This window comes from Rhinatrema bivittatum, chromosome 10, assembly GCF_901001135.1.
Source record: "Rhinatrema bivittatum chromosome 10, aRhiBiv1.1, whole genome shotgun sequence".
NCBI classification, from domain to species: Eukaryota; Metazoa; Chordata; class Amphibia; order Gymnophiona; family Rhinatrematidae; genus Rhinatrema; species Rhinatrema bivittatum.
In genome coordinates this window covers 127,520,301-127,545,418 of record NC_042624.1, presented here as the reverse complement: position 1 = coordinate 127,545,418, position 25,118 = coordinate 127,520,301, and the positions used below count along the sequence as shown (strand labels likewise).

Here is a 25,118-nt window from a genome sequence, read left to right as displayed (position 1 = left end):
TGGGATGGATGGATGGGTGTGTACATGCATGGAAGCCTTATTGTGATGGACAAGGGTATGTGCGTGTGAGAATGGGAGCCTGCCTGGGATAGGGATGGATATGACTAAGAGCCTGAGTGGGGTGTGAATGTGTGTGTGGGAATGGGAGCCTGCCTGGGATGGATGGATGGGTGTGTACATGCATGGGAGCCTTATTGTGATGGACAAGGGTATGTGCGTGTGAGAATGGGAGCCTGCCTGGGATAGGGATGGCTATGACTAAGAGCCTGAGTGGGGTGTGGAGGTGTGTGTGTGTGTGCACACCCCCTCTGAGAACCCCCCACCCCTCCCATCCCCTCCCCTCCAGCTCTGGTTGGGATCCATCTGCAGCCCCCTCTCCCTCCCCCACACACACATGCAACCCAGGCAGGTCCTATATGTACACTGCCACTCAGGCTCCTATACATGTAGCTGGATAACTTAAAAACATCAATGGATATCTTTGAATAGATGCAGCTAAGGAGCCCTCTCATAACAAGGAAAATGGGGAAAAAACTTTCAAATCTTTTTCCTCCCTCTACCGGATTCTATTTTATTTTCCTATTTTTATGAATAGTCTGCCCCCTTCCGCCACAGATACCGCCCCCCCCCCCCCCCGTACCTTATTTTTATCTTTTGCGAGAGCGTTGCCCGTTCACGACACCTCCGGCGCTGCTGTACGACCGGCTGTGCTGGAAGTGTAAGTTGCTCGGATTCAGACTCTGCCCGCTCACTGCTTGACTGCTCTCTTGCTGGCCCCAGAACCAAGGGCTTAACCTGTGGTGGAAGGGGGTGAAGGTGAAGCCTACGTCCTGGTCTTGCTTGAGTGTCTGCCTGCTGTCCATGTGGACCCAGCAGGTTCACCTCCACGCCACAGCCAAAGGACTCTCCCCTCATGACGGGTGACTTTAGCTTGCATCCACGGAGACTAAAGGCAGTGCCCTACCATGCAGGCTTCATGGAGCACAGCTGCTAAGCAAGCGAGCCCTGATGTGGGAATACTCCCATGGCTCTCTGATCCTCTCATCCTGAGATGTGATTTCCCAGACTTTGAGACTCTTTGGGTCCCATTTTAATGCTAGATCACAAACCCTGTACCTGAAGAACAGCCCTTTCCAGAGATCTTTCCTTGGGGAACCCCAAAACTATAGGTAAGGGACAAGAAGACACCCAAAATGCAACGGCAGAGCTGCCAAGGGAAGGCTGCGTATTGCAGGCATCCAGGGGCCACAGCAGATAAGACAAAGGACTGCAGGCACCCCAGGATCTATGGCTGAGAATAAACTGGGAAAAGCTAAGATAATCCCACTGGAAGTTGGTTCCCCTAAGTTTGGTTGGGGAAGAGTAGTGTGGGTGTTAGAGGGGAAGTCGCTCTCTGGCTTAGAGATCCGCACCCCAGTTCTCTCCTCTATTACAAAAAGAAATGGACAGCCACAGTTCAGGGTGAGAGGAAAATAGCAACGGTGATTTCCTTCCTTGGGGGTAGCCCTAGTGGAGCAGGTGCTCAACCAAGGAAAGTTGAGCTGAGGGGTGGGGGTATGTGAAGGAGTATTTAGAAGACCCCCTGCTCCAGCTCCCTAGCCCAGGAGAGAAAACTAAGACACAAGACATTTCTCTGGGGAGAGGAAGAGAAGGCAGCTCCTATGCTAAGACTGTCAGTGATTGCTGTAACTCTTCTTTTAAAGCTGCTGAGATAAGCAGACCTTTTTCTCTGGGGAGAGGAAGAGAAGGCAGCTCCTATGCTAAGACTGTCAGTGATTGCTGTAACTCTTCTTTTAAAGCTGCTGAGATAAGCAGACCTTTTTCTTCTGCATGTTTTCTGTTGTGCTGTAAATAAAAAAAAGCTACAGCATCCAGATTGCTCTTTCCTCTGGCCCCCTCTGTAAAGCAAGGACTGCTCACACAGTATCACAACGGGTAAGTTGATTTTATTATGTTTTATGATATCTATTTTTAGTACCTTCATTTCTGTGTTTTATGTTGGGTATGTTTTAACAAATTTTGTTTGTTTTTTTTATAAAAGTTGCTCTGTAATCCACACTGAATAGCAATGTTGGAAATTGCAAAATCTAAGATTTTCCACATAAATAAATAGAAATTGTAAAGTAAACCACTTGTTTTAAGAAACTCTTTGGAGAGAGCTGTTGGGCTGCCACATACTGGTGACCTAGATCAGCTACTGTTGGAAACAGGATCCTGGGATTGATGGACCCTCGGCCTGACCCAGTATGGCAGTTCTTATGTTTTTCAGTCTGAAGCTGAGATTTGTTGCCCTGTATTCCTATAGGGCGTCGGGTTTTATAAGGAGGTCTGTGCAGGACTCTGTAGCAGACGTTCCTCCGCCTCCTTGGACCTGACCCATTGTATTCACCCAGACTCTTTCTTTGCAGGCAAGTGAGCAAGAGTTCCCAAGCTGTCCAACAGGAAGTGTGTTATAACCCTAAAACAATAGATCCTTTCCGGCTTCATTAGCCCTCACAATGCCGGCATGGCACAGGAAGAAGATATAAGTATTAAATAAGGGAAGAGAAGCAGCACACTGAGTGCACTGCAGGGAATGCGGAGGGTTAAAGTCACTCCATGCTATGTTGTACACTAAACTATCGCAAAACCTGATTTCAAAACTATTGTCAGACAAAAACCACACGTTTCAGGGCTCATCAAAACATGCAGTCATTTCTGAGACCTTCATAACAAGTAAACTGGCTTTGAAATCACTTAGGTATGGTTAGAGGAATATACATTTCTTCTTATAACCACAAAGGTGATAAATGCCCACCTTTTATAATCATTGGTCTCTTATGTATTTTTCTTTAATGTTTTCTTATTTTTGCATTTAAAATACTTTGCAATATAAACCACCATCGATACTTATCTTAGAATGTTGCATTAAAAATGTGTACTATGTACGAAAATGAGCCTGACATCATCATGACTAGTGTTTCGAAAGTTGTCCTTCCTCAGGGGCTATGGCGAACAAGTTCAATGATGTCCATGTCTTGGTCAAAAAGTCCAACTTTTCTCTTACGCTTGCTTGAGCTTTTAGTAGACAGCATGCTGTGGCAGAATGGTGAGGGTTAAAGTCGCTCCGTGCCATGCAGTGAGGGTTAAGGTCGCTCCGTGCCACGTGGTTGTTCGCTGTGGCAGAATGGTAAGGGTTAAGGTCGCTCTGTACCACGTGGTTGTTCGCTGTGGCAGAATGATGAGGGTTAAGGTCGCTCCGTGCCACGCGGCTGTTCACTGTGGCAGAATGGTGAGGGTTAAGGTCGCTCTGTGCCACGTGGTTGTTCGCTGTGGCAGAATGGTGAGGGTTAAGGTTGCTCTGTGCCACGCAGTGAGGGTTAAGGTCTCTCCGTGCCACGTGGTTGTTCGCTGTGGCAGAATGGTGAGGGTTAAGGTTGCTCTGTGCCACGCGGTTGTTCGCTGTGGCAGAATGGTGAGGGTTAAGGTTGCTCTGTGCCACGCAGTGAGGGTTAAGGTCACTCCGTGCCACGCGGTTGTTCGCTGTGGCAGAATGGTGAGGGTTAAGGTTGCTCCGTGCCATGTGGTTGTTCGCTGCGGCAGAATGGTGAGGGTTAAGGTTGCTCTGTGCCACACAGTGAGGGTTAAGGTCGCTCCGTGCCACGCGGTTGTTCGCTGTGGCAGAATGGTGAGGGTTAAGGTTGCTCTGTGCCACGCGGTGAGGGTTAAGGTCGCTCCGTGCCACGCGGTTGTTCGCTGTGGCAGAATGGTGAGGGTTAAGGTCGCTCTGTGCCACACGGTTGTTCGCTGTGGCAGAATGTTGAGGGTTAAGGTTGCTCTGTGCCACGCGGTGAGGGTTAAGGTCGCTCTGTGCCACACGGTTGTTCGCTGTGGCAGAATGGTGAGGGTTAAGGTCGCTCCGTGCCACGCGGTTGTTCACTGTGGCAGAATGGTGAGGGTTAAGGTCGCTCTGTGCCACGTGGTTGTTTGCTATGGCAGAATGGTGAGGGTTAATGTCGCTCCGTGCCACGCAGTGAGTGTTAAGGTCGCTCCGTGCCACGCGGTTGTTCGCTGGAGCAGAATGGTGAGGGTTAAGGTCGCTCTGTGCCACGTGGTTGTTTGCTGTGGCAGAATGGTGAGCAGCAGGAGAGAGACTGTCAGAAGGGGACATGGTGTGCTTGGTAAGAATAGGTAGTGGGTGTGCACCCTTGGCTTATGAATCCCATGTAGGAGATGCCACAGCAGTTCATTCCTGTGATTCCTAGAGACTTTGGAAAGAAGGATTGAAAGTTCTCTGCTCTCTTTTCCCCACTTCAGGGAGCTGGGGTGTCCTGGGAATAATCCTTGCTTAAGGACAGCAGCCACGTGTATTTTTCCTCTCTTGGATTCTGTGGTTTTTGACTGGAACAAGAGTGGAGAGTTTCCCATTGCTCTCAATCTTTGGTTTTGTGTCCCAAATTTGGCTTTCAGCCTTGGAACCTGCAGCAGTTAACAAACCTTTTTGGAAGACTGGTCCAGTTGGTGCGTGAGTACTGGCCCGGCACTGATGAAGGAGCACGGACCCGTCTGCCAGAAGGAGAGGAGAAGCAGGCACTTCTATTCCAGGAACAGGAGGAGCTCCCTGAGTCTTTATAGCGTTCCCCAGCGATGGAGAGGATCGGGGAGATACTTTATCATCATTCAGCAAGGTTTGCTTTGTTAGACTTTAATTTGTTGCAATTCCATGTTCTGTGTCCAGTGTAATTCTTTCACAATCAGTTTGAAGTCCTCCATCTTTCGCCGGGGTCAGGAGAAACCATGAGTGCCTGAATGTGTCCATCCTCAGCACATGGGAGTGCTGGGGGAGGGGTTATAATTAGGTCCCTGCATGTTTTTAGAAATCTATTTCTTTGCCCTACTGCTTTCACTCCAAAACTGTGCCTGAGCCTGGAATACTGTGAGCAGTTCTACTCCCTCCCATGTCGAGACAGAGAGAAACCAGAGAAGGGCGACCTCAATGATAAAGGGAATGGAAAGGCTTAAGTGGTTAGGGTTGTTCAACTTTGAAAAGAGACAGCTGAGGGCGGACTGATAGAGGTCTATAAAATCATGAGTGGAGTGTAAAAGGTAAATATTTATTTGGAGTCTGCCTTTGTGACACATTCAGGTATGTGGGTATTTCCCTATCACTGGAGCTCATAATCTAAGTTTGCACCTGAGGCAGTATAGGGTGATGTGACTTGCCCATGGTCACAAGGAGCAGTAGGGGATTTGAACTCTGGCTTCTAGCCTGCTGTACCAACCACTAGGCTACACCTCCACTTGTAGCCCACTGCTCTGATCACTGGGTCTATTAACCATTGTTTAGCTGGATAGCCTGAGGTATCTCCACCTCCCGCTTCTAGGAGTGAGCAGCATGGAAAGGATTTGCCTGGTATTTCTAAGTCACTTGGACTGGCCACTGTCAGAGACAAGCTGCTGCGTTCGAGTGGCTCTTCTTATGTACAGGATGCTGGGATCTTCTTTTTTTTTTAATGTAGATTTATATTCCACTTTTTGCACTTTTTTCAGCACTTCAAAGTGGATTACATTCAGGTACTGAAGGTATTTCCCTATCCCCAGAGGGTTTATAATCTAAGTTTGTACCTGAGGCAATGGAGGGTAAAGTGACTTGCTCAAGGTCACAAGGAGCGACAGCAGGACTCGAATCCTGGTTTCCTGCTCTAACCACTAGGCTGCTCCTCCACTCCAGCACAAGGGGTAATGGTACCCCACAATCCCCCAATCAATTGAAGCAAATCCTGGGTGGCAGGTCACATACTCACACCTATGCCAGCTCCTTAGCTTGTCGCAGGTCACATCCTCCCTCTGACTCTATCCTCTCCTCCTGTTCTCACAGCCAATGTCCCCTTTCTCAATCTGTCTCATCCCCCTCAATTTCTCTCCTCCTCTCCTAGCCAGAATTCATAAGAACATAAGAAAACTTCTTTCAGTTCCTCTCCCAGACCTTCCTTTTACATCTATTTCTATTTGCCAGCTAGCGTTCTCTGTCCTGCATTCTCAGCCTTTCTCTCAGCCCCATAGCTCCTCTCTGTCTCTCTCTGTCCCTTTCCCTGTCCCCCTCACCTCTTTTGTTCTTAGGAAAAGGCCAAAGGTAGGAAGTCTGCCTGTCCTAAAGGGCACCTGCTATCAGGGTCCCCTGCTGTCCATTGTTTGGTCCATGGGCATTAAGCTCCAGGGTGGACTATCTATCTTCACCAACTCTTAAGCACCCCACACATCCTCCTTGTAAAATAACACAACCACCAGAACCACATCAGCCAGGACATTGGTCCATCTACTTCCCCACACTAAATGCGGAGTCCATCTCTTTTTTTCCCATGCTGAATGCAGGGCCATCTGGTTATCCACCCTGCATTTAGGGCCATCAGGTTCCTTATCTTCATCTACGATCATTTGGTGGTTTTTGGCTCGGCAGCCAAATGTCAGAAGTTGCATTGTACAAGATAAGGGCTCAATGGAGCATAGTCTGACCCAGAGTAGCCCTTATGTACAGAATGAGATCCTCGATGAAGCATTGGTCTGACCTAGCATGGCTGCTCTTATATAAAGACATGAACAAAATAGAGGTGGAAAGATGTCCAAGAAGAGCAGTAAGCTGAAGGACAGAACCTGGAAAGCTATGAGCACAAATGCTCATAGTCTGGGCAATAAATCCCAGATGTGCAGGATGTAACATTGGAAGTGGAATGGACATTGTTGCTGTTACAGAGGCTTGGTTCATGGATCTTATGATTAGGATAACATAAGGAAGGACAGGAAAGAGGGAGAGTAATACTTTCTCAGAAACAATATCCAAGCAATTGGAATGCAAGGGATGTGGGATAGAGAAGCATTATGGGCTGTCCTAAAATTATATTTATTTATATATATATATATATATATATTTATACTTCCATTTATATCTGGTCTACAATGCTCCAATTCAGACAGAAGAGCTGGATAGAGATCTAAAAGATGGGGAAGAAGGGAGAAGTGTTGCTTGTTGGAGATTTAATCTGTGGAATCTGCAAGAAATAGAGAGATAGTGGATAATCTGCAAGAAATAGAGAGACAGTGGATACTCTACAAGAAATAGAGAGATAGTGGATACTCTACAAGGAGGCTCTGCTCAAAGAAATGGTAATGGAATGGGTGAGGGAGGGTGTGATACTTGACCTGGTCCTCAGAAATGGGAATAGTGTCTCTAATGTCCACATAGGGACTCAGCTGAGTATCAGTGATCAGACAGTATGGTTTGATATTGCAAGTAAGATACAGAGAAGTCACATGAAGATGTGAGGTTTTTTTTAACTTCAAAAATAAGGTCTTTGACAAAATGGGGACATACCTGAGGAAGAAGTAGAGGAGTGGAAGAAAATAGGTGAGGTAGGTACAATGATCCAAATTAAAAGGAACTAATAGAAAGGAAACAAATCGATGTGTTGGAAAAGTAAACAAGAGTAAGAGGAAAAAAGAAACCAATTTTGTTTCCTAAAGGAGGTGGCTGTAAACATAAAGGCAAAAAACAGCATTCAGGAAGTATAAAGGATCCCAAAAAGAGGAACTCAGGGAAGAATATCTGGGGAATCTGAGGGAGACAAAGCAATAAGAAAATCAAAAGGTCAAGCGGAAGAAAGGATTGGCAAAGGGAGGTGTCGAAATATTTTTCAGCTATATCAGAGAAAGAAGAGATGCCTGTAGTGGTAAGGTGACAAGGAGCAATGTGTGAAGAGAGATGAAGAAATAGAGGACATATTAAAGAAGACCCTGGAGCCAGGACCATTGCTGGTTGAGAAAACCATAGAAGGAAATGGGGTAGACAACGTTTGCAGAAAAGAAGATACGGGAAGAGCTAGGAAAACTGAAAGTGAACAAAGCCATTGGGCCAGATATTGTACATCCAGGATACTATAGGAACTCTGATATCCTGTCGGGTCCCCTGAATGATCTGTTCAATAGATCCTTGGAAACAGGAGTGGTGGTGTGAGATTTGAAGAAGAGTAGTTGTGGTCTTGTTTCATAAGAGTGTCAGCAGCAAGGAGTGGAAACTACAGGCCAGATAGCCTCCCCTCTGTGGGGGGGGGGGGGGGGAGAATTAATAGAGACAAATCCTGATATATTATTTTTTGATTGGGTGACTAGAGAATTGGATTGAAGAAGATCACTCAATGTGATCTACTTGCATGTCAGCAAAGCTTTTGTTACTGTCCCATATAGGAGGCTTGTGAATAAAATGAGAAGCTTGGGAGTGAACGCCAAGGTGGAGGAGTGGATTACAAACTGGTTGACTGAAAGTAGACAGCATGTAATGGTAAATGGAGCCTACTCTGAAGAGACAGCCATGTTAAGTAGAGTGCCACATGGATCGGAATTAGGACTGGTTCTGTTCAGTATCTTTGTGAGCGACATTGTGGAAGGGGTAGAAGATAAAGTTTGTCTATTTGCAGATACAACAGAGTGGACACGCCGAAACAAGTAGAGAGAATGAAAAGTGATTTAAGAAACAGTGGTCAAAGATTTGGCAGCTGGACTTCAATGCCAAGAAGTGCAGAGTCATGCATCTGGGGTGCGGTAATCCAAAAGAGCTGTATGTGATGGGGGGGAGAAAGGCTGATGTGCACAGACCAAGAGAGGGATCTTGGGGTATTAGTGTTTGGCAATGTGACAAGGCAATAGCTAAAGCCAGAAGAATGCTGGGCTGCATAGAGAGAGGAATAACCAGAAAGAAATAAGAGGGGATGATGCCCTTGTAAGGGTCCTTGGTGAGGCCTCATCTGGAGTATTGTGTTCAGTGCTGGAGACCGTATTTGAAACAGGATAGAAACATAGCAATGATGGCAGAAAAGGACCAAATGGTCCATCCAGTCTACTAGGCAAGCTTATGGTAGCTCCAGCCATGCCATATAGGCTCCCCCCATAAAGATATCATCAGGGGATGGTATGTGCCTTGCAAGTTACCTCCCATACTAATTTTCCCAAACCGTTAAACTCAGGGCCTTTGCTGATTTCTGTCTGAGTCCAATTCCCCTTTATCTCTTACCTTTGAAGCAGAGAACAATGTTGGCGTTAAAACACAAGTAGAAGGCTTATTGGTTAAGGGTAGTAACAGCTGCATCAGTAAGTTACCCCCATGCTTATTTGTTTTCCCAGACTGTAAAATTCATGTCCTTGTTGGTTGCTGTGTGAAATTAATTCTCCTTTTTCCTCTTTTTCCCCTTCCATTAAAGCAGAGAGCAATAATGAGTTGTAGTAACAGCCGTCGCAGCAAGTTACCCCCATGCTCTCTTCTCTTCATTCCCATCCTCTAGCCTTTAGTGATCCACAGTGTTTATCCATTGCCCCTTTGAAATCTTTCACTGTTTTCATCTTCACCACCTCCTCCGGAAGGGCATTTCAGGCATCCACCACCCTCTTCATGAAGAAATATTTCCTGATGTTGGTTCTGAGTCGTCTTCCCTGGAGTTTCATTTCGTGGCCCCTAGTTCTACTGATTTCTTTCCAATGGAAAAGATTTGTTGATTGTGCATCATTAAAACCTTTCAGGTATCTGAAGGTCTGTATCCTATCTGCCCTGCTCCTCCTCTCCTCTAGCACATACATATTTAGGTCCTTCAGCCTCTCCTCGTGTATCAATGGATGGAGACCCCCCACCATTTTGGTCTCCCTTCTCTGGACCTCCTCCATTCTGTCTCTGTCCCTTCCTAATACTTCAGGGCTGCTTATTCTCCACACCAGGGTTGGGGGTTGCACTCGCCATGTGCCAGGGATGGGGTTCAGGATCCAGAGACCGTCAGCTGCATGTGCTAATCATAGGTTTAGTTTAATGATTTCTTACACTGCAGGCTAAGAAATCTTTCTCATTTTTATCTTAAGCTGTGTGCATGAATAACTTGCAGTATGTCTGGTTCCCTGAGGAAAGAGACTCTCTCCAGATTGTCAGGGAGGAGGAAATTGTGTGTGAGACGCCTTTTCCTGTCTCACTTCCCCCCCTGGAAAAGCTGTAACACAGGGGCGAGGAGCGAGCGTTGGAGTCGCTGAGAAGCACAGGCCAACATGGAGTAGGAGATTTGGGCATAGCGTCTGTCCGTCCTTCAGGACTGCAGCTAGAAATGATCCCAAGCCATTGATCCTTACCCCTGCAGGCTGGGGATGCTTCAGGAAGATGAGGAGATTTCTCTGCAACCTTCCTGTTTTTATCCTTCTTTCTGTGTTCTCAGCCAGAACAGGTAGGACGCACAACTTCTCTATCCCTTCCCCCAATGGCCACCAAAAGACTCAGTGAGCATACGATGTGCTATAACCCCCGGCACTTCTCCTGAATCGGCTCCACTAAGCCAGAAGCAACCTTTCTATAACGTGTGCGGTCTGCTGAGACGCTGCTTCTAATGCTGACTTTGATAATATATGTGCTAAGTGCTGCCTCCCTCCCTGTGACATACATCCTGCTAAATGCCCTTGTGTTGGAGGAGGACTGTCTCTTAGACTCAGTGCTGATAGAGATGATAATGCTGGGAGTGAGCTCCAGACTGTGGAAGGGGGAGGCTGGGAGTGAGCTCCAGACTGTGGAAGGGGGAGGCTGGGAGTGAGCTCCAGACTGTGGAAGGGGGGTGAGTCCTGGGGCGTAAGAGGGAGGCTGGGAGTGAGCTCCAGACTGTGGAAGGGGGAGGCTGGGAGTGAGCTCCAGACTGTGGAAGGGGGATGAGTCCTGGGGCGTAAGAGGGAGGCTGGGAGTGAGCTCCAGACTGTGGAAGGGGGAGGCTGGGAGTGAGCTCCAGACTGTGGAAGGGGGATGAGTCCTGGGGCGTAAGAGGGAGGCTGGGAGTGAGCTCCAGACTGTGGAAGGGGGAGGCTGGGAGTGAGCTCCAGACTGTGAAAGGGGGATGAGTCCTGGGGCGTAAGAGGGAGGCTGGGAGTGAGCTCCAGACTGTGGAAGGGGGGGGAGTGCTGGGGTGTAAGAGGGAGGCTGGGAGTGAGCTCCAGACTGTGGAAGGGGGGGTGAGTCCTGGGGCGTAAGAGGGAGGCTGGGAGTGAGCTCCAGACTGTGGAAGGGGGATGAGTCCTGGGGCGTAAGAGGGAGGCTGGGAGTGAGCTCCAGACTGTGGAAGGGGGAGGCTGGGAGTGAGCTCCAGACTGTGGAAGGGGGATGAGTCCTGGGGCGTAAGAGGGAGGCTGGGAGTGAGCTCCAGACTGTGGAAGGGGGGTGAGTCCTGGGGCGTAAGAGGGAGGCTGGGAGTGAGCTCCAGACTGTGGAAGGGGGAGGCTGGGAGTGAGCTCCAGACTGTGGAAGGGGGGGTGAGTCCTGGGGCTTAAGAGGGAGGCTGGGAGTGAGCTCCAGACTGTGGAAGGGGGAGGCTGGGAGTGAGCTCCAGACTGTGGAAGGGGGGTGAGTCCTGGGGTGTAAGAGGGAGGCTGGGAGTGAGCTCCAGACTGTGGAAGGGGGAGGCTGGGAGTGAGCTCCAGACTGTGGAAGGGGGGTGAGTCCTGGGGTGTAAGAGGGAGGCTGGGAGTGAGCTCCAGACTGTGGAAGGAGGGTGAGTCCTGGGGCGTAAGAGGGAGGCTGGGAGTGAGCTCCAGACTGTGGAAGGGGGATGAGTCCTGGGGCGTAAGAGGGAGGCTGGGAGTGAGCTCCAGACTGTGGAAGGGGGAGGCTGGGAGTGAGCTCCAGACTGTGGAAGGGGGATGAGTCCTGGGGCGTAAGAGGGAGGCTGGGAGTGAGCTCCAGACTGTGGAGGGGGGGTGAGTCCTGGGGCGTAAGAGGGAGGCTGGGAGTGAGCTCCAGACTGTGGAAGGGGGGTGAGTCCTGGGGCGTAAGAGGGAGGCTGGGAGTGAGCTCCAGACTGTGGAAGGGGGGTGAGTCCTGGGGCGTAAGAGGGAGGCTGGGAGTGAGCTCCAGACTGTGGAAGGGGGGTGAGTCCTGGGGCGTAAGAGGGAGGCTGGGAGTGAGCTCCAGACTGTGGAAGGAGGAGGCTGGGAGTGAGCTCCAGACTGTGGAAGGGGGGTGAGTCTGGGGCGTAAGAGGGAGGCTGGGAGTGAGCTCCAGACTGTGGAAGGGGGGGGCTGGGAGTGAGCTCCAGACTGTGAAAGGGGGATGAGTCCTGGGGCGTAAGAGGGAGGCTGGGAGTGAGCTCCAGACTGTGGAAGGGGGGTGAGTCCTGGGGTGTAAGAGGGAGGCTGGGAGTGAGCTCCAGACTGTGGAAGGGGGGTGAGTCCTGGGGCGTAAGAGGGAGGCTGGGAGTGAGCTCCAGACTGTGGAAGGGGGGTGAGTCCTGGGGTGTAAGAGGGAGGCTGGGAGTGAGCTCCAGACTGTGGAAGGGGGAGGCTGGGAGTGAGCTCCAGACTGTGGAAGGGGGAGGCTGGGAGTGAGCTCCAGACTGTGGAAGGGGGGTGAGTCAAGGGGTGGAAGAGGGAGGCTGGGAGTGAGCTCCAGACTGTGGAAGGGGGGTGAGTCCTGGGGCGTAAGAGGGAGGCTGGGAGTGAGCTCCAGACTGTGGAAGGGGGGTGAGTCCTGGGGCGTAAGAGGGAGGCTGGGAGTGAGTTCCAGACTGTGGAAGGGGGGTGAGTCCTGGGGCGTAAGAGGGAGGCTGGGAGTGAGCTCCAGACTGTGGAAGGGGGGTGAGTCCTGGGGCGTAAGAGGGAGGCTGGGAGTGAGCTCCAGACTGTGGAAGGGGGGTGAGTCCTGGGGCGTAAGAGGGAGGCTGGGAGTGAGCTCCAGACTGTGGAAGGGGGATGGGTCCTGGGGCGTAAGAGGGAGGCTGGGAGTGAGCTCCAGACGGTGGAAGGGGGGTGAGTCCTGGGGTGGAAGAGGGAGGCTGGGAGTGAGCTCCAGACGGTGGAAGGGGGGTGGGTCCTGGGGTGGAAGAGGGAGGCTGGGAGTGAGCTCCAGACGGTGGAAGGGGGGTGAGTCCTGGGGCGTAAGAGGGAGGCTGGGAGTGAGATCAGGACTGTGGAAGGGGGGTGAGTCCTGGGGTGGAAGAGGGAGGCTGGGAGTGAGATCAGGACGGTGGAAGGGGGGTGAGTCCTGGGGTGGAAGAGGGAGGCTGGGAGTGAGATCAGGACGGTGGAAGGGGGGTGAGTCCTGGGGTGGAAGAGGGAGGCTGGGAGTGAGCTCCAGACTGTGGAAGGGGGATGGGTCCTGGGGTGTAAGAGGGAGGCTGGGAGTGAGCTCCAGACGGTGGAAGGGGGGTGAGTCCTGGGGCGTAAGAGGGAGGCTGGGAGTGAGATCAGGACTGTGGAAGGGGGGTGAGTCCTGGGGTGGAAGAGGGAGGCTGGGAGTGAGATCAGGACGGTGGAAGGGGGATGGGTCCTGGGGCGTAAGAGGGAGGCTGGGAGTGAGCTCCAGACGGTGGAAGGGGGGTGAGTCCTGGGGTGGAAGAGGGAGGCTGGGAGTGAGATCAGGACGGTGGAGAGGTGATGAGAGTAGGGAATGAGATTGGGGCAGTGGGATTGAAAGTGGGATGTGAGGGAGTGAGATTGAGGTTGTGAAAGGGGGATGGGGTGGGAGTGAGACTGGGAGTGGGGAGGGGGTTGAGCTGGGAGTGAGATTGGGGGTGTGCAAGGGTACTTGGGGCTGGGAGTAATCTGGGCACTATAGGAGGGTGTTGGGGGCTGGGAATTACTAATAGTGGTAGAAGGGGAGATGGGAGGATTCTGGAGACCTGTGGCGCTGGGCTTGGGATAAGATTATTCTGGGAGCAGGATATTGCTGGGGAAAGAAGGAAGTACATGTTAGGTGCAGGAGAATTTGGGGCAATGATTTTCTCAAGCGCTCTGAGGAGCTGTGTCTAGGAAAGAGCATGCTATTTTGGGAGGAGATGGATGGAGGTGGCAGGGTGAGACTCAGATGGAAAACACTATCAGCAATTGTTTCTGGGGCTTGAGATACAAGGCTGGAGTAATCTGTGGCTGAAAGGTGAATGCTCTGTGGTCAGTTAAGAACATAAGAACCTGCCATACTGGGTCAGACCAAGGGTCCATCAAGCCCAGCATCCTGTTTCCAACAGAGGCCAATCCAGGCAATAAGTAATAGCAGTGGCTATTCTCTAAGTGAACTTAATAGCAGGTAATGGACTTCTCCTCCAAGAACTTATCCTATCCTTTTTTAAACCCAGCTACACTAACTGCACTAACCACATCCTCTGGCAACAAATTCCAGAGTTTAATTGTGCGTTGAGTGAAAAAGAACTTTCTCCGATTAGTTTTAAATGTGCCCCATGCTAACTTCATGGAGTGCTCCCTAGTCTTTCTATTATCCGAAAGAGTAAATAACCGATTCACATCTACCCGTTCTAGACCTCTCATGATCTTAAACACCTCTATCATATCCCCCTCAGTCGTCTCTGTATAGTGAAGCACAGATCTCATTACAGATTTGCAACTGGTGCCAAGAGCCACCCCAATATAATTGGTTGCCCCTCTTTGACCCCCCCCTCCAGAGCCCCAGTACCTGTGTGCTCAATTCCTCGGCAGTGCTGCTCCAGTACTGTGGCTCCACGTGCATCAGCCTGAGCGTGTAGGGCTGCAGCACCCTGTGCGAGAGGACATGGGGGCAGAGTTGCAAGCATCGCATTGCTCTTGTGCTGAATGCAGAAGTCTCCTCCTCCTGTTGCCATCCGGCGCTGGCCCTCTTCCCTTGCTGTGCGGGGCCGCTCGTGCACCTCAGTCCCTGAGTGGCCCTGTGCCCCAGAAGAAGCTGAGGGGACATGAAGTGCTGCTGACCCTAAGCATGGGGATGGGGACAAAGTTACCCCCAAGATAAATTCTGCTGAATATTCGGCTAAAGTTCCCCCTAACTTTGCCCGGATAACTTTGACAGTCAGCCCTGGTCACTTTTCAGTTTAGACTCAGTTAAGCAGCTCCACCGTTTTACAGCTGACCTGAAGGAGGTCATTTTCAGAAACATTTCCTAGAGTAAAAGTGTTTTACAAAATGACCAGCCCAACATGCAGGTAACTCCATGTGCATTTCTTATGTCTGTGTGCGAGCTTCCCTGCAGAGCAGAAGCATTCCTGGGATTTTAAAAAGTATTCATCGACCCAAAAACAGAAGCTAACGAGCCGGACACGCAACTAAGCAAAGAGCAAGGTTGAATAAAACGGTTGTGGGGTCCTTCTGAAGCCTGTTGTGCAAAGAGCCTCTATTTGCAAGTCGTTTTAATCACTTCCCATGCCAAAGCGACCCCACCGGTGTTTGTACCAAGCTTCCTTCTTCAGGTGTCATAAAACTTCAAACTGCAAGAGAGAAAAACGTACAGAAGGCAACATTCAGCCACTATACAGCTGAAGCAGATAGCGGGAGCAATAGCTGGTTAACAAGAGTCAGAAAACAGCCGGATATGTACCGTAGGTGGATACGTGTTGGCTGCAGACTGGGCATGTGATAAATACCCCTCCCTGCCATGCAGTGATCCTGCGGCTGCTGCAGGGGCACCAGTGAGGACAGTGAGCTCCCGCTGCAAACGCCACTGAGTCACTGGCGCACCTGGGCATGTGATAAATACCCCTCCCTGCCGTGCAGTGATCCTGCGGCTGCTGCAGGGGCACCAGTGAGGACAGTGAGCTCCCTCTGCAAACGCCACTGAGTCACTGGCGCACCTGGGCATGTGATAAATACCCCTCCCTGCCGTGCAGTGATCCTGCGGCTGCTGCAGGGGCACCAGTGAGGACAGTGAGCTCCCTCTGCAAACGCCACTGAGTCACTGGCGCACCTGGGCATGTGATAAATACCCCTCCCTGCCGTGCAGTGATCCTGCGGCTGCTGCAGGGGCACCAGTGAGGACAGTGAGCTCCCTCTGCAAACGCCACTGAGTCACTGGCGCACCTGGGCATGTGATAAATACCCCTCCCTGCCGTGCAGTGATCCTGCGGCTGCTGCAGGGGCACCAGTGAGGACAGTGAGCTCCCGCTGCAAACTCCACTGAGTCACTGGCGCACCTGGGCATGTGATAAATACCCCTCCCTGCCGTGCAGTGATCCTGCGGCTGCTGCAGGGGCACCAGTGAGGACAGTGAGCTCCCTCTGCAAACTCCACTGAGTCACTGGCGCACCTGGGCATGTGATAAATACCCCTCCCTGCCGTGCAGTGATCCTGCGGCTGCTGCAGGGGCACCAGTGAGGACAGTGAGCTCCCTCTGCAAACGCCACTGAGTCACTGGCGCACCTGGGCATGTGATAAATACCCCTCCCTGCCGTGCAGTGATCCTGCGGCTGCTGCAGGGGCACCAGTGAGGACAGTGAGCTCCCTCTGCAAACTCCACTGAGTCACTGGCGCACCTGGGCATGTGATAAATACCCCTCCCTGCCATGCAGTGATCCTGCGGCTGCTGCAGGGGCACCAGTGAGGACAGTGAGCTCCCGCTGCAAACGCCACTGAGTCACTGGCGCACCTGGGCATGTGATAAATACCCCTCCCTGCCGTGCAGTGATCCTGCGGCTGCTGCAGGGGCACCAGTGAGGACAGTGAGCTCCCTCTGCAAACTCCACTGAGTCACTGGCGCACCTGGGCATGTGATAAATACCCCTCCCTGCCGTGCAGTGATCCTGCGGCTGCTGCAGGGGCACCAGTGAGGACAGTGAGCTCCCTCTGCAAACGCCACTGAGTCACTGTCTGCACCTGGGCTGAAGAACTGGGAAAAAGAGAATCGGAAATCGTCCTAGAAGAAGAGTTTCTTCCAAATGGGCCATGCTGGGATGTCGGTTATAACTTCTTTATGTGGAAAGATGAGTGTAAAGAGGTGATTTGGGCATTCTTACAGCATTACAGAAAAATGAACAGAACTATTAACTAGGGCACAAGTGAATGTTTATAAAAGTTCTACAAATTTTGGTTTTTCATAGGCAATTTTGTAGGTGCAGAAGGAAAACATAGGGTGGATAGGAGGTTTCGATTTACAAACGAGCCACCGTAATCGTGGTTGCTACGGGTGGGCACTTCTGAAATAGCCAGCCGGCGGGTATGTGAGCCGGCGTCTGACGTCACTGAGGCGGGAGGAGCATCGAGTGGCAGGAAAGGGCCTACAAGTTTGGGCTCTTTGCACGTGCGTGCCTAGGATGAGGGCGACTGGCTGCGGCGTCGCCCCCGCGGAAACGCCGCTGAAGAACAGGCCCGGGACCTGGGGGACCCCTGCAGCGAGCCCGAGTCTGAAATCCGGAAGAGTGAGGTAAGGTCCCGGTCGCAACACTAAAGCAACCTTATCTTATGGATCCCATGACCTATAAATTACCAGGAGAAAAGGTTATAATACTCCTACAATTGATGAATGATTTCGGCTATTCGGACAAAAAAAAGATCTAACATTCATTTTGGGATCTAACAATACATTTGCATGGGTCTCTCAATATAAAGGAGAAACCTAGGGAGATTGTTTGTTTGTGCCGTCAATGCAAGGTAATCCCTTGCACGAGCGAAGTCCGGATAAATTCAAACAAGAGATGCATAAAATGGATTTGTTATAGACTTGAAATATTTTCTCATGGCTTCAGTTAGTTCTTTCTCAGAACAAACGACCCCAGGAGAGTTGCACGCTCAGAACTCAGCCGTTGAATCCTCCAGGAACTGAGTTAGGTTTTCCCGTATCTCAGGACAATTTTCCATAGAAACTCTATCTTTGGTGGAAACAGGTAGCAAGATGTTTTTTCTAATACAAAGACTCTTTTCTTCTTCAAACTTAAATATTTCAAGGAAATATTTTTTTAAAGTTATATAGAGAATCTCGCCCACTATTTTGGGAAAATTCAAAAACCGTAAGTTTAAATGCCTTGAGTAATTTTCCAAATTCTCAAGCCTACAAGAGACATTAGTTAAATCTCAGTTTAACATTACAATCCTGAGTTTTCTGCACCGCTGTTTGAACAGATTCCACCCGAGGTTTAATCTCATTTAGTTGGACTACAAAAGCTTCCAGTTTAATGTTGAGATTATCCGGCTTTGTATTCTGATCCTGCAAAGAACTGCCCAGAGTAGCTACTAGGTCCCATAATATTATTGCTGGTTTAGGAGGTATTTGAACATGGGAAGCCTCACCCGTTTTCCTCCTGCAATATTTCCCTCTCGCACACCTCCAGCTCCCTTGCTGGGGTCGATGTAACTAGCACTGCCTTCGGTTCCCCACCAGCTGGAGCCTCCGAAGCTCCCGCGAGAAGGGAGAGGCTCACGGACATGCCGCGTGGGCACCCCCGATTCATGGCGGACATGCCGCGTGGGCACCCCCGATTCATGGCGGACATGCCGCGTGGGCACCCCCGATTCATGGCGGACATGCCGCGTGGGCACCCCCGATTCATGGCGGACAGAGGGACGTCTGGGAAAATCACAGCCAACGGACCTCGAGGATCCGGGGCACTCGAGGTAAATTCCCCCAACGGCGCCAATGCTCCTTCATTCTCCCCCCGTTTCATTGCTTTCCCAGTTGTGGATGAGGTGATTAAACTCTGCCCTGACGGAAAGATCGAGTCGGAGGGGTAGACACGCACCTTTCCTTTCTTCTTGGGTGGCATTTTAAGGAAATATTCTGAGGAGAAACTAAGAGACGTTACCACAGCCTGGTTCATGCCGCCATCTTGCCTCCCTGGCGTGAAAGTGTTTTATACGCACATCTGGCTACACCCCAAAACGCCCAGCTCCTGCCCACACCATGCCCAGGCCTCACCCCTTTTTAAGAACGCTACAGATGTGCGCGTAGAGGGAGATACGCTCGGATCTGAGCGGCTTTTAAAATTCACCTGTAAGGGGCTGATGCAATACAGAACGCTCAGCCGGACACGCTAATGAATCCCCTAATGCAATAAGAGGGGTGGGTGTAATAGTGCTAATCACATGCAAATGCATGGGATTGAGCCTTTAGTCTTTCCTCATAGGGGAGCTGCTCCATTCCCCTTATTTTGGTTGCCCTTCTCTGTACCTTCTCCATCGCAATTATATCTTTTTTGAGATGCGGCGACCAGAATTGTACACAGTATTCAAGGTGTGGTCTCACCATGGAGCGATACAGAGGCATTATGACATTTTCCGTTTTATTCACCTTTCCCTTTCTAATGATTCCCAACATTCTGTTTGCTTTTTTGACTGCTGCAGCACACTGAGCCGACGATTTCAATGTGTTATCCACTATGACACCTAGATCTCTTTCTTGGGTTGTAGCACCTAATATGGAACCCAACATTGTGTAATTATAGCATGGGTTATTTTTCCCTATGTGCATCACCTTGCACTTATCCACATTAAATTTCATCTGCCATTTGGATGCCCAATTTTCCAGTCTCACAAGGTCTTCCTGCAATTTATCACAATCTGCTTGTGATTTAACTACTCTGAACAATTTTGTGTCATCTGCAAATTTGATTATCTCACTCGTATTTCTTTCCAGATCATTTATAAATATATTGAACAGTAAGGGTCCCAATACAGATCCCTGAGGCCCTCCACTGTCCACTCCCTTCCACTGAGAAAATTGCCCATTTAATCCTACTCTCTGTTTCCTGTCTTTTAACCAGTTTGCAATCCACGAAAGGACATCGCCACCTATCCCATGACTTTTTACTTTTCCTAGAAGCCTCTCATGAGGAACTTTGTCAAACGCCTTCTGAAAATCCAAGTATACTATACTATACTATGAAGTTACTGGGTGATACAGTTACAAGTAGTAAGAGAAAATATTTTTTTACTCAATGCATAATTAAGCTCTGGAATCCATTGCCAGAGGATGTGGTGAAAGCTATTAGTGTAACTGCTTTTTAAAAATGGTTTGGACAAGTTCATGGAGGAAAGTGCATTAACCATTATTAAGCTGGAGTTGCAGAAATCTCCTGCTAATTCTTGGGATAAGCAGCTTGGAATCTATGTATCCCTTGGGATCCTGCCAGTAACTTGTGGCCACTTTTGGAAAAAGGATACTGGGCTTAATTGTGCCCAAAGTGAGGAACAGAACAAATAACAGCAGGAAGCAAAAAATCAGAAAACCTAATGACTAAGAAAAAATTATGTAAAATACATACCAATAAAAAAACATATACAACCTCTGGATGCCAAATCAAGCAAACAGGAGATCATGGAAAGGAGCAAAAGCAAAGTCAATGTTAAGGGCAACTCAGTATGGTTCTGATCACAAATGTCCTCTTCAGCTTCAATCACAAATTGAAAAGTCTGTGTGTAGTGGCGATGTCTGCGGTCATCTTTCCCCACAGACTTTGCAATGCATCTGAACGTGAGAGTCTGCACAATCTCCCTTTGAAAACTGTGCAGAAAGAAGCACCCGGCTCAGGCTTTTCCCTGCAAAACAATATGAAAATTCAGAACTGCAGGTGTCTGTGACCTCTCCCACCTACCCCCGCCTCGGAGCTCACCGACTATTCCCATCCCTGCTTGTACTTCTCCCCGGGTACAGGGAAGGTAACTTTCCACCTTTTTACTTAGATACAAGGAGGGGAATCGTGGGCGGCTTTTATACCCGGGTACAAGGAGGGGAATCGTGGGCGGCTTTTATACCCGGGTACAAGGAGGGGAATCGTGGGCGGCTTTTATACCCGGGTACAAGGAGGGGAATCGTGGGCGGCTTTTATACCCGGGTACAAGGAGGGGAATCGTGGGCACCTTTTATACCCGGGTACAAGGAGGGGAATCGTGGGCGGCTTTTATACCCGGGTACAAGGAGGGGAATCGTGGGCGGCTTTTATACCCGGGTACAAGGAGGGGAATCGTGGGCACCTTTTATACCCGGGTACAAGGAGGGGAATCGTGGGCGGCTTTTATACCCGGGTACAAGGAGGGGAATCGTGGGCGGCTTTTATACCCAGGTACAAGGAGGGGAATCGTGGGCACCTTTTATACCCGGGTACAAGGAGGGGAATCGTGGGCACCTTTTATACCCGGGTACAAGGAGGGGAATCGTGGGCGGCTTTTATACCCGGGTACAAGGAGGGGAATCGTGGGCGGCCTTTTTTGCATGGATAACTACTCAATCTTCCAGCTAAGAGGGATTGAAAATAGCCCTCGGTTTTAAATGATCAATAATATATTAAGAACCCCAAAAGGAGCCTCGAACTTAAAAACTCCTTCTAGAGGACCCGAGGATACCCAAAAGTAAACTTGCCCTTCACAGTATCAACAACAAACAGGGACGGAAGTGATAGGCTGAGGTTGGCCCTCTTCTTCCTTTAGGTGACCGGGACAGCTGCAGAGGGGAGGGGTGAAAGCATCCTGAGACAAGCAGCTTTCCCTCCCTGCCACAAGCTTGATCACTCTTCTTGTGTGTGTGGGGTGGGAAAGATATTTGATTCTTGCCCGCTGCAATACAAACATTTCTGGAGTCACCGCTGGATGTGACGTGTCAGGGAAGGTAAGAATGCTTATAGTTTTGCATTTTCTGCTCCCTGGCTTGAGTGGAGGCCCCATTTATCGACTGTTAAGAGGAAATCTGTCTTTCCTGCCGTTATTTGCTACCACATGACTTCTGTGTAATGCGACAGTGCTGCACGTTCCCCGCTGCTTCCTCTGTAGCCAGGGTGCTTCAGTGTTTCTGGATATATTTACAACTGGTTCAGCAATCAGCAGTGATTTCCAGCGTGCTTCGGTGTTTCTGGATATATTTACAGCAGGTTCAGCAGGGATTTCCAGGGTGCTTCGGTGTTTCTGGATATATTTACAACAGGTTCAGCAGGGATTTCCAGGGTGCTTCGGTGTTTCTGGATATATTTACAACAGGTTCAGCAGGGATTTCCAGGGTGCTTCAGTGTTTCTGGATATATTTACAACAGGTTCAGCAGGGATTTCCAGGGTGCTTCAGTGTTTCTGGAAATTACAGCAGGTTCAGCTGGGATTTCCAGGGTGCTTCCGTGTTTCTGGATATATTTACAGCAGGTTCAGCAGGGATTTCCAGGGTGCTTCGGTGTTTCTGGATATATTTACAGCAGGCTCAGCAGGGATTTCCAGGGTGCTTCGGTGTTTCTGGATATATTTACAACAGGTTCAGCAGGGATTTCCAGGGTGCTTCGGTGTTTCTGGATATATTTACAACAGGTTCAGCAGGGATTTCCAGGGTGCTTCAGTGTTTCTGGAAATTACAGCAGGTTCAGCTGGGATTTCCAGGGTGCTTCCGTGTTTCTGGATATATTTACAGCAGGTTCAGCAGGGATTTCCAGGGTGCTTCCGTGTTTCTGGATATATTTACAGCAGGTTCAGCAGGGATTTCCAGGGTGCTTCCGTGTTTCTGGATATATTTACAGCAGGTTCAGCAGGGATTTCCAGGGTGCTTCCGTGTTTCTGGATATATTTTCAGCAGGGATTTCCAGGGTGCTTCCGTGTTTCTGGATATATTTTCAGCAGGGATTTCCAGGGTGCTTCCGTGTTTCTGGATATATTTACAGCAGGTTCAGCAGGGATTTCCAGGGTGCTTCCGTGTTTCTGGATATATTTACAGCAGGGATTTCCAGGGTGCTTCAGTGTTTCTGGATATATTTACAACAGGTTCAGCAGGGATTTCGCTGTGGACAGTGTTTGTTAATTTCTTGCTCTTAAAAGTGAATTTTAAAAGCCCGATGCGGCCATAAGCAGGTGATATGCAAATATGTTGGGCTGGTGTGCACTGAGTGGATTTTAAAAGCTGCCCGAGTATGTGCAAAGGGGCGGGGCTTGGGTGTTCTAGATTTCCCAATAAAACCAGTGAGTGAATACTTATGCGCACAAGCTGGGTAACTTTACTTCTGCTATGGTTGGCCTGTAAGTCATAAAATAAAAAAATCAGGCATGTCAGGGCTAAGAGGAGGGGAAGAGAGACTGCTATACCTGGGGGGTTGGGAAGTGCTATACCTTGGTTGGGTGAACTGGGAACAAACTGGTGAAACTGGTAATGGCATGGCCATGAGCCCCTCCCCCACTTATGCGGTGGAAGTGGGATTTGCACACACGTGTGCGTGCACTCGGCCTATTTTACAATCTGTGCCTGTGTCTATGGGCGTGAGCCAGCACACGTGCCTGCCTGTTTAAAAGTTACCGTTTCTGTTTGTGCTGATGCTGCGGCGGGGGGCAACTTTAAATCTAACTTCTGAGATTGCAGAACAAGTTTAGGGCAGGAGGTAGCAGGCGCAGAGTGCACACAGGCTCTTATTGTCCGCCTGTGCAAAACCTAATGCCTTCTCTCCCAGGGTCCATTCTGGACATCACCGTCATCTCTAACGCACCAGTGCCTCCGCTGAATAACTTCTACATCTCCTGCGTGACGGGGGAGCGGGATGGAAAGAGCACGGACCTCCAGATTGAGAAAGACAACAACATCGTAAGGACGTTGCATAAGTCCCAGCGCCAGAGCTTTCGGAAAGGCAACGAGGTCCGCGCTAAAGGATTCTCCGAGAATGAGCTCGTGGGAGTTTTCTTCTGCACAGGAAAAAGCCCAACGGAGCAGACCAAGGTCCTGTACGTGTACAACAGCCTAAACGGTGAGTGCACGCTCACATGAGCCCGGGCAGCTTGCACACTTGTGAGATTCCAGCGGCACAAGCCTCTCTCTCATCCTCACCCTATGTGACCCTCTCTTACCTGCTCCCCCACACCTCACGACCTCCCTTCTCCCCTAGGGAGGGATCCTGTCTCTGTTTCATCCTCTTTCCTGACACCTCCCCCTTCCCTGCTTATGAGTTGCTTCCTCTTCCTCCCTCCTCTCTTCTCTCCCCTTCCTCGCTCGCTGTGCTGCTCGCCTGTGACATCTGAATGTGGGCTGGAGGTGGGGAGGCTCTGCACACTTGACATGAAAGCTGCCAGTTCTCAGCCCGAGTCCATTCAGGGCCCAAGCCAGAGGAAGTAAGAGCTTAGGGCAAGTGCTCTTAGAGGGAGGGTTACAGCAGCTTCTTTTCCGATCTCGCATCAAGAAAACAGGTAAATGGATGCTCTCAATCGCTTGAACTTGCTTTGGGGACATTATTTCTTTCTTTTGATCTTTTTTGAAGGATAGAGTCAAGGCAAAAAAAAAGCAGTGGTTATTGGGAGCTGGTTCCTTGCACAGAGTGGCTCAGGCAGCTGTGAAGCTGGATCCAGATTGCTCTCACGCAGTGAAGGGGATTTCTGGGAATACTGTGGTGTCCTGGCAGCTGGAGGGCTAAGGACTGAGATGAGCTCTCGTACCCATGCATGTGTTCCTGAGAAGCAGGGAGCTGCGTTTAAATCCCACTTCCCCTGCTTATGACTGCGAGCATGTCCCTCTCTCTCACACCCAGGGAAAAGGGGCAGGACTACGGGGCGAGTCAAATCCTGCAGAGCATGCAAGGTAAAAATATCCCTGAGTACCGGCAGCCACAGGAGTAAAGGAAAACTCTCAGGCAGAATGAAAATTACCCACTCAATCTCTCGCGTTCTCTCTGGGACTCACAGAAAGGTGAATTTTCAGCAGTTGCACGTGTAAAAAATAGCGCTTATGCCTGTAAAATAGCAGACATGCAAGTATTTTAGAAACCTCAACGAACCCACAAATCATGTAAACAGGGCGGGCCAGGCTTGTTCCGGGGCGGAGCCAACATTTACATGCATAAGTTGTTTAACAGTCTGCCAACGTGACGCCTGACGCGTGTGCGCCTTTTACTCCTGCTCACTGTCTGGAGTAAGTGATTATTAACATCTTAACAGTTAAAAAATGACTGGTGACATGGGAAGAGCATTTTCACGAGCTGCAGATGGACTGGGTGAACTGGCAGACTAATTGGTAAAACTGGTTATTTCATTGCTGCACGCATATTATAAAATCCCCTGACATTTATTATGTAAAAGCTGACTTATGTGTCTGAATGATGCGAGTAAAATCTGATGTGTAAATATGCAGTATATAATGTGCACACACTTCTTTGGCTAAATTCTGACTTATTCGGCATCACCTCATCTCCGGCCTATCTGACAGGCATCTCAGGCTGAGCCCTCTTTTGGTTTAAATCAGCAATACCGAATCTTCTCATTACTCCCTTTCCCAAGGAGCTCCACAAGGTTGCTCCCTATTCAATATTTACCTCACCCCCTTGTGCCAGCTCCTATCCGACCTTGGCCTCAAATTCTACCTATGTGCCGATGATGTACAAATCATCATAGCTATTCACGACTCAATCTCTGATTCTCTAAAATTCTGGGAGAAATGTCTTGCTTCCATTAAC

At 49.8% G+C, this 25,118-nt stretch overlaps 1 protein-coding gene across 3 annotated transcripts in view; it reads left to right on the top strand.

The window, feature by feature from the left end:
- The first annotated feature begins 9,994 nt into the window (after nt 1–9,994).
- The window catches only part of TIE1 (tyrosine kinase with immunoglobulin like and EGF like domains 1), a 150,168-nt gene continuing 135,044 nt past the window's right edge, over nt 9,995–25,118 (top strand). For 2 of the 3 annotated variants that reach the window (XM_029618098.1, XM_029618097.1), the window contains exons 1-2: nt 9,995–10,226; nt 23,133–23,423. In XM_029618098.1, the coding sequence (XP_029473958.1) occupies nt 10,163–10,226; nt 23,133–23,423 (355 nt within the window). In that variant the 5' untranslated portion in view covers nt 9,995–10,162. The remainder of the gene's footprint in view (nt 10,227–23,132; nt 23,424–25,118) is intronic. The other variant, XM_029618099.1, reaches the window with a different exon arrangement.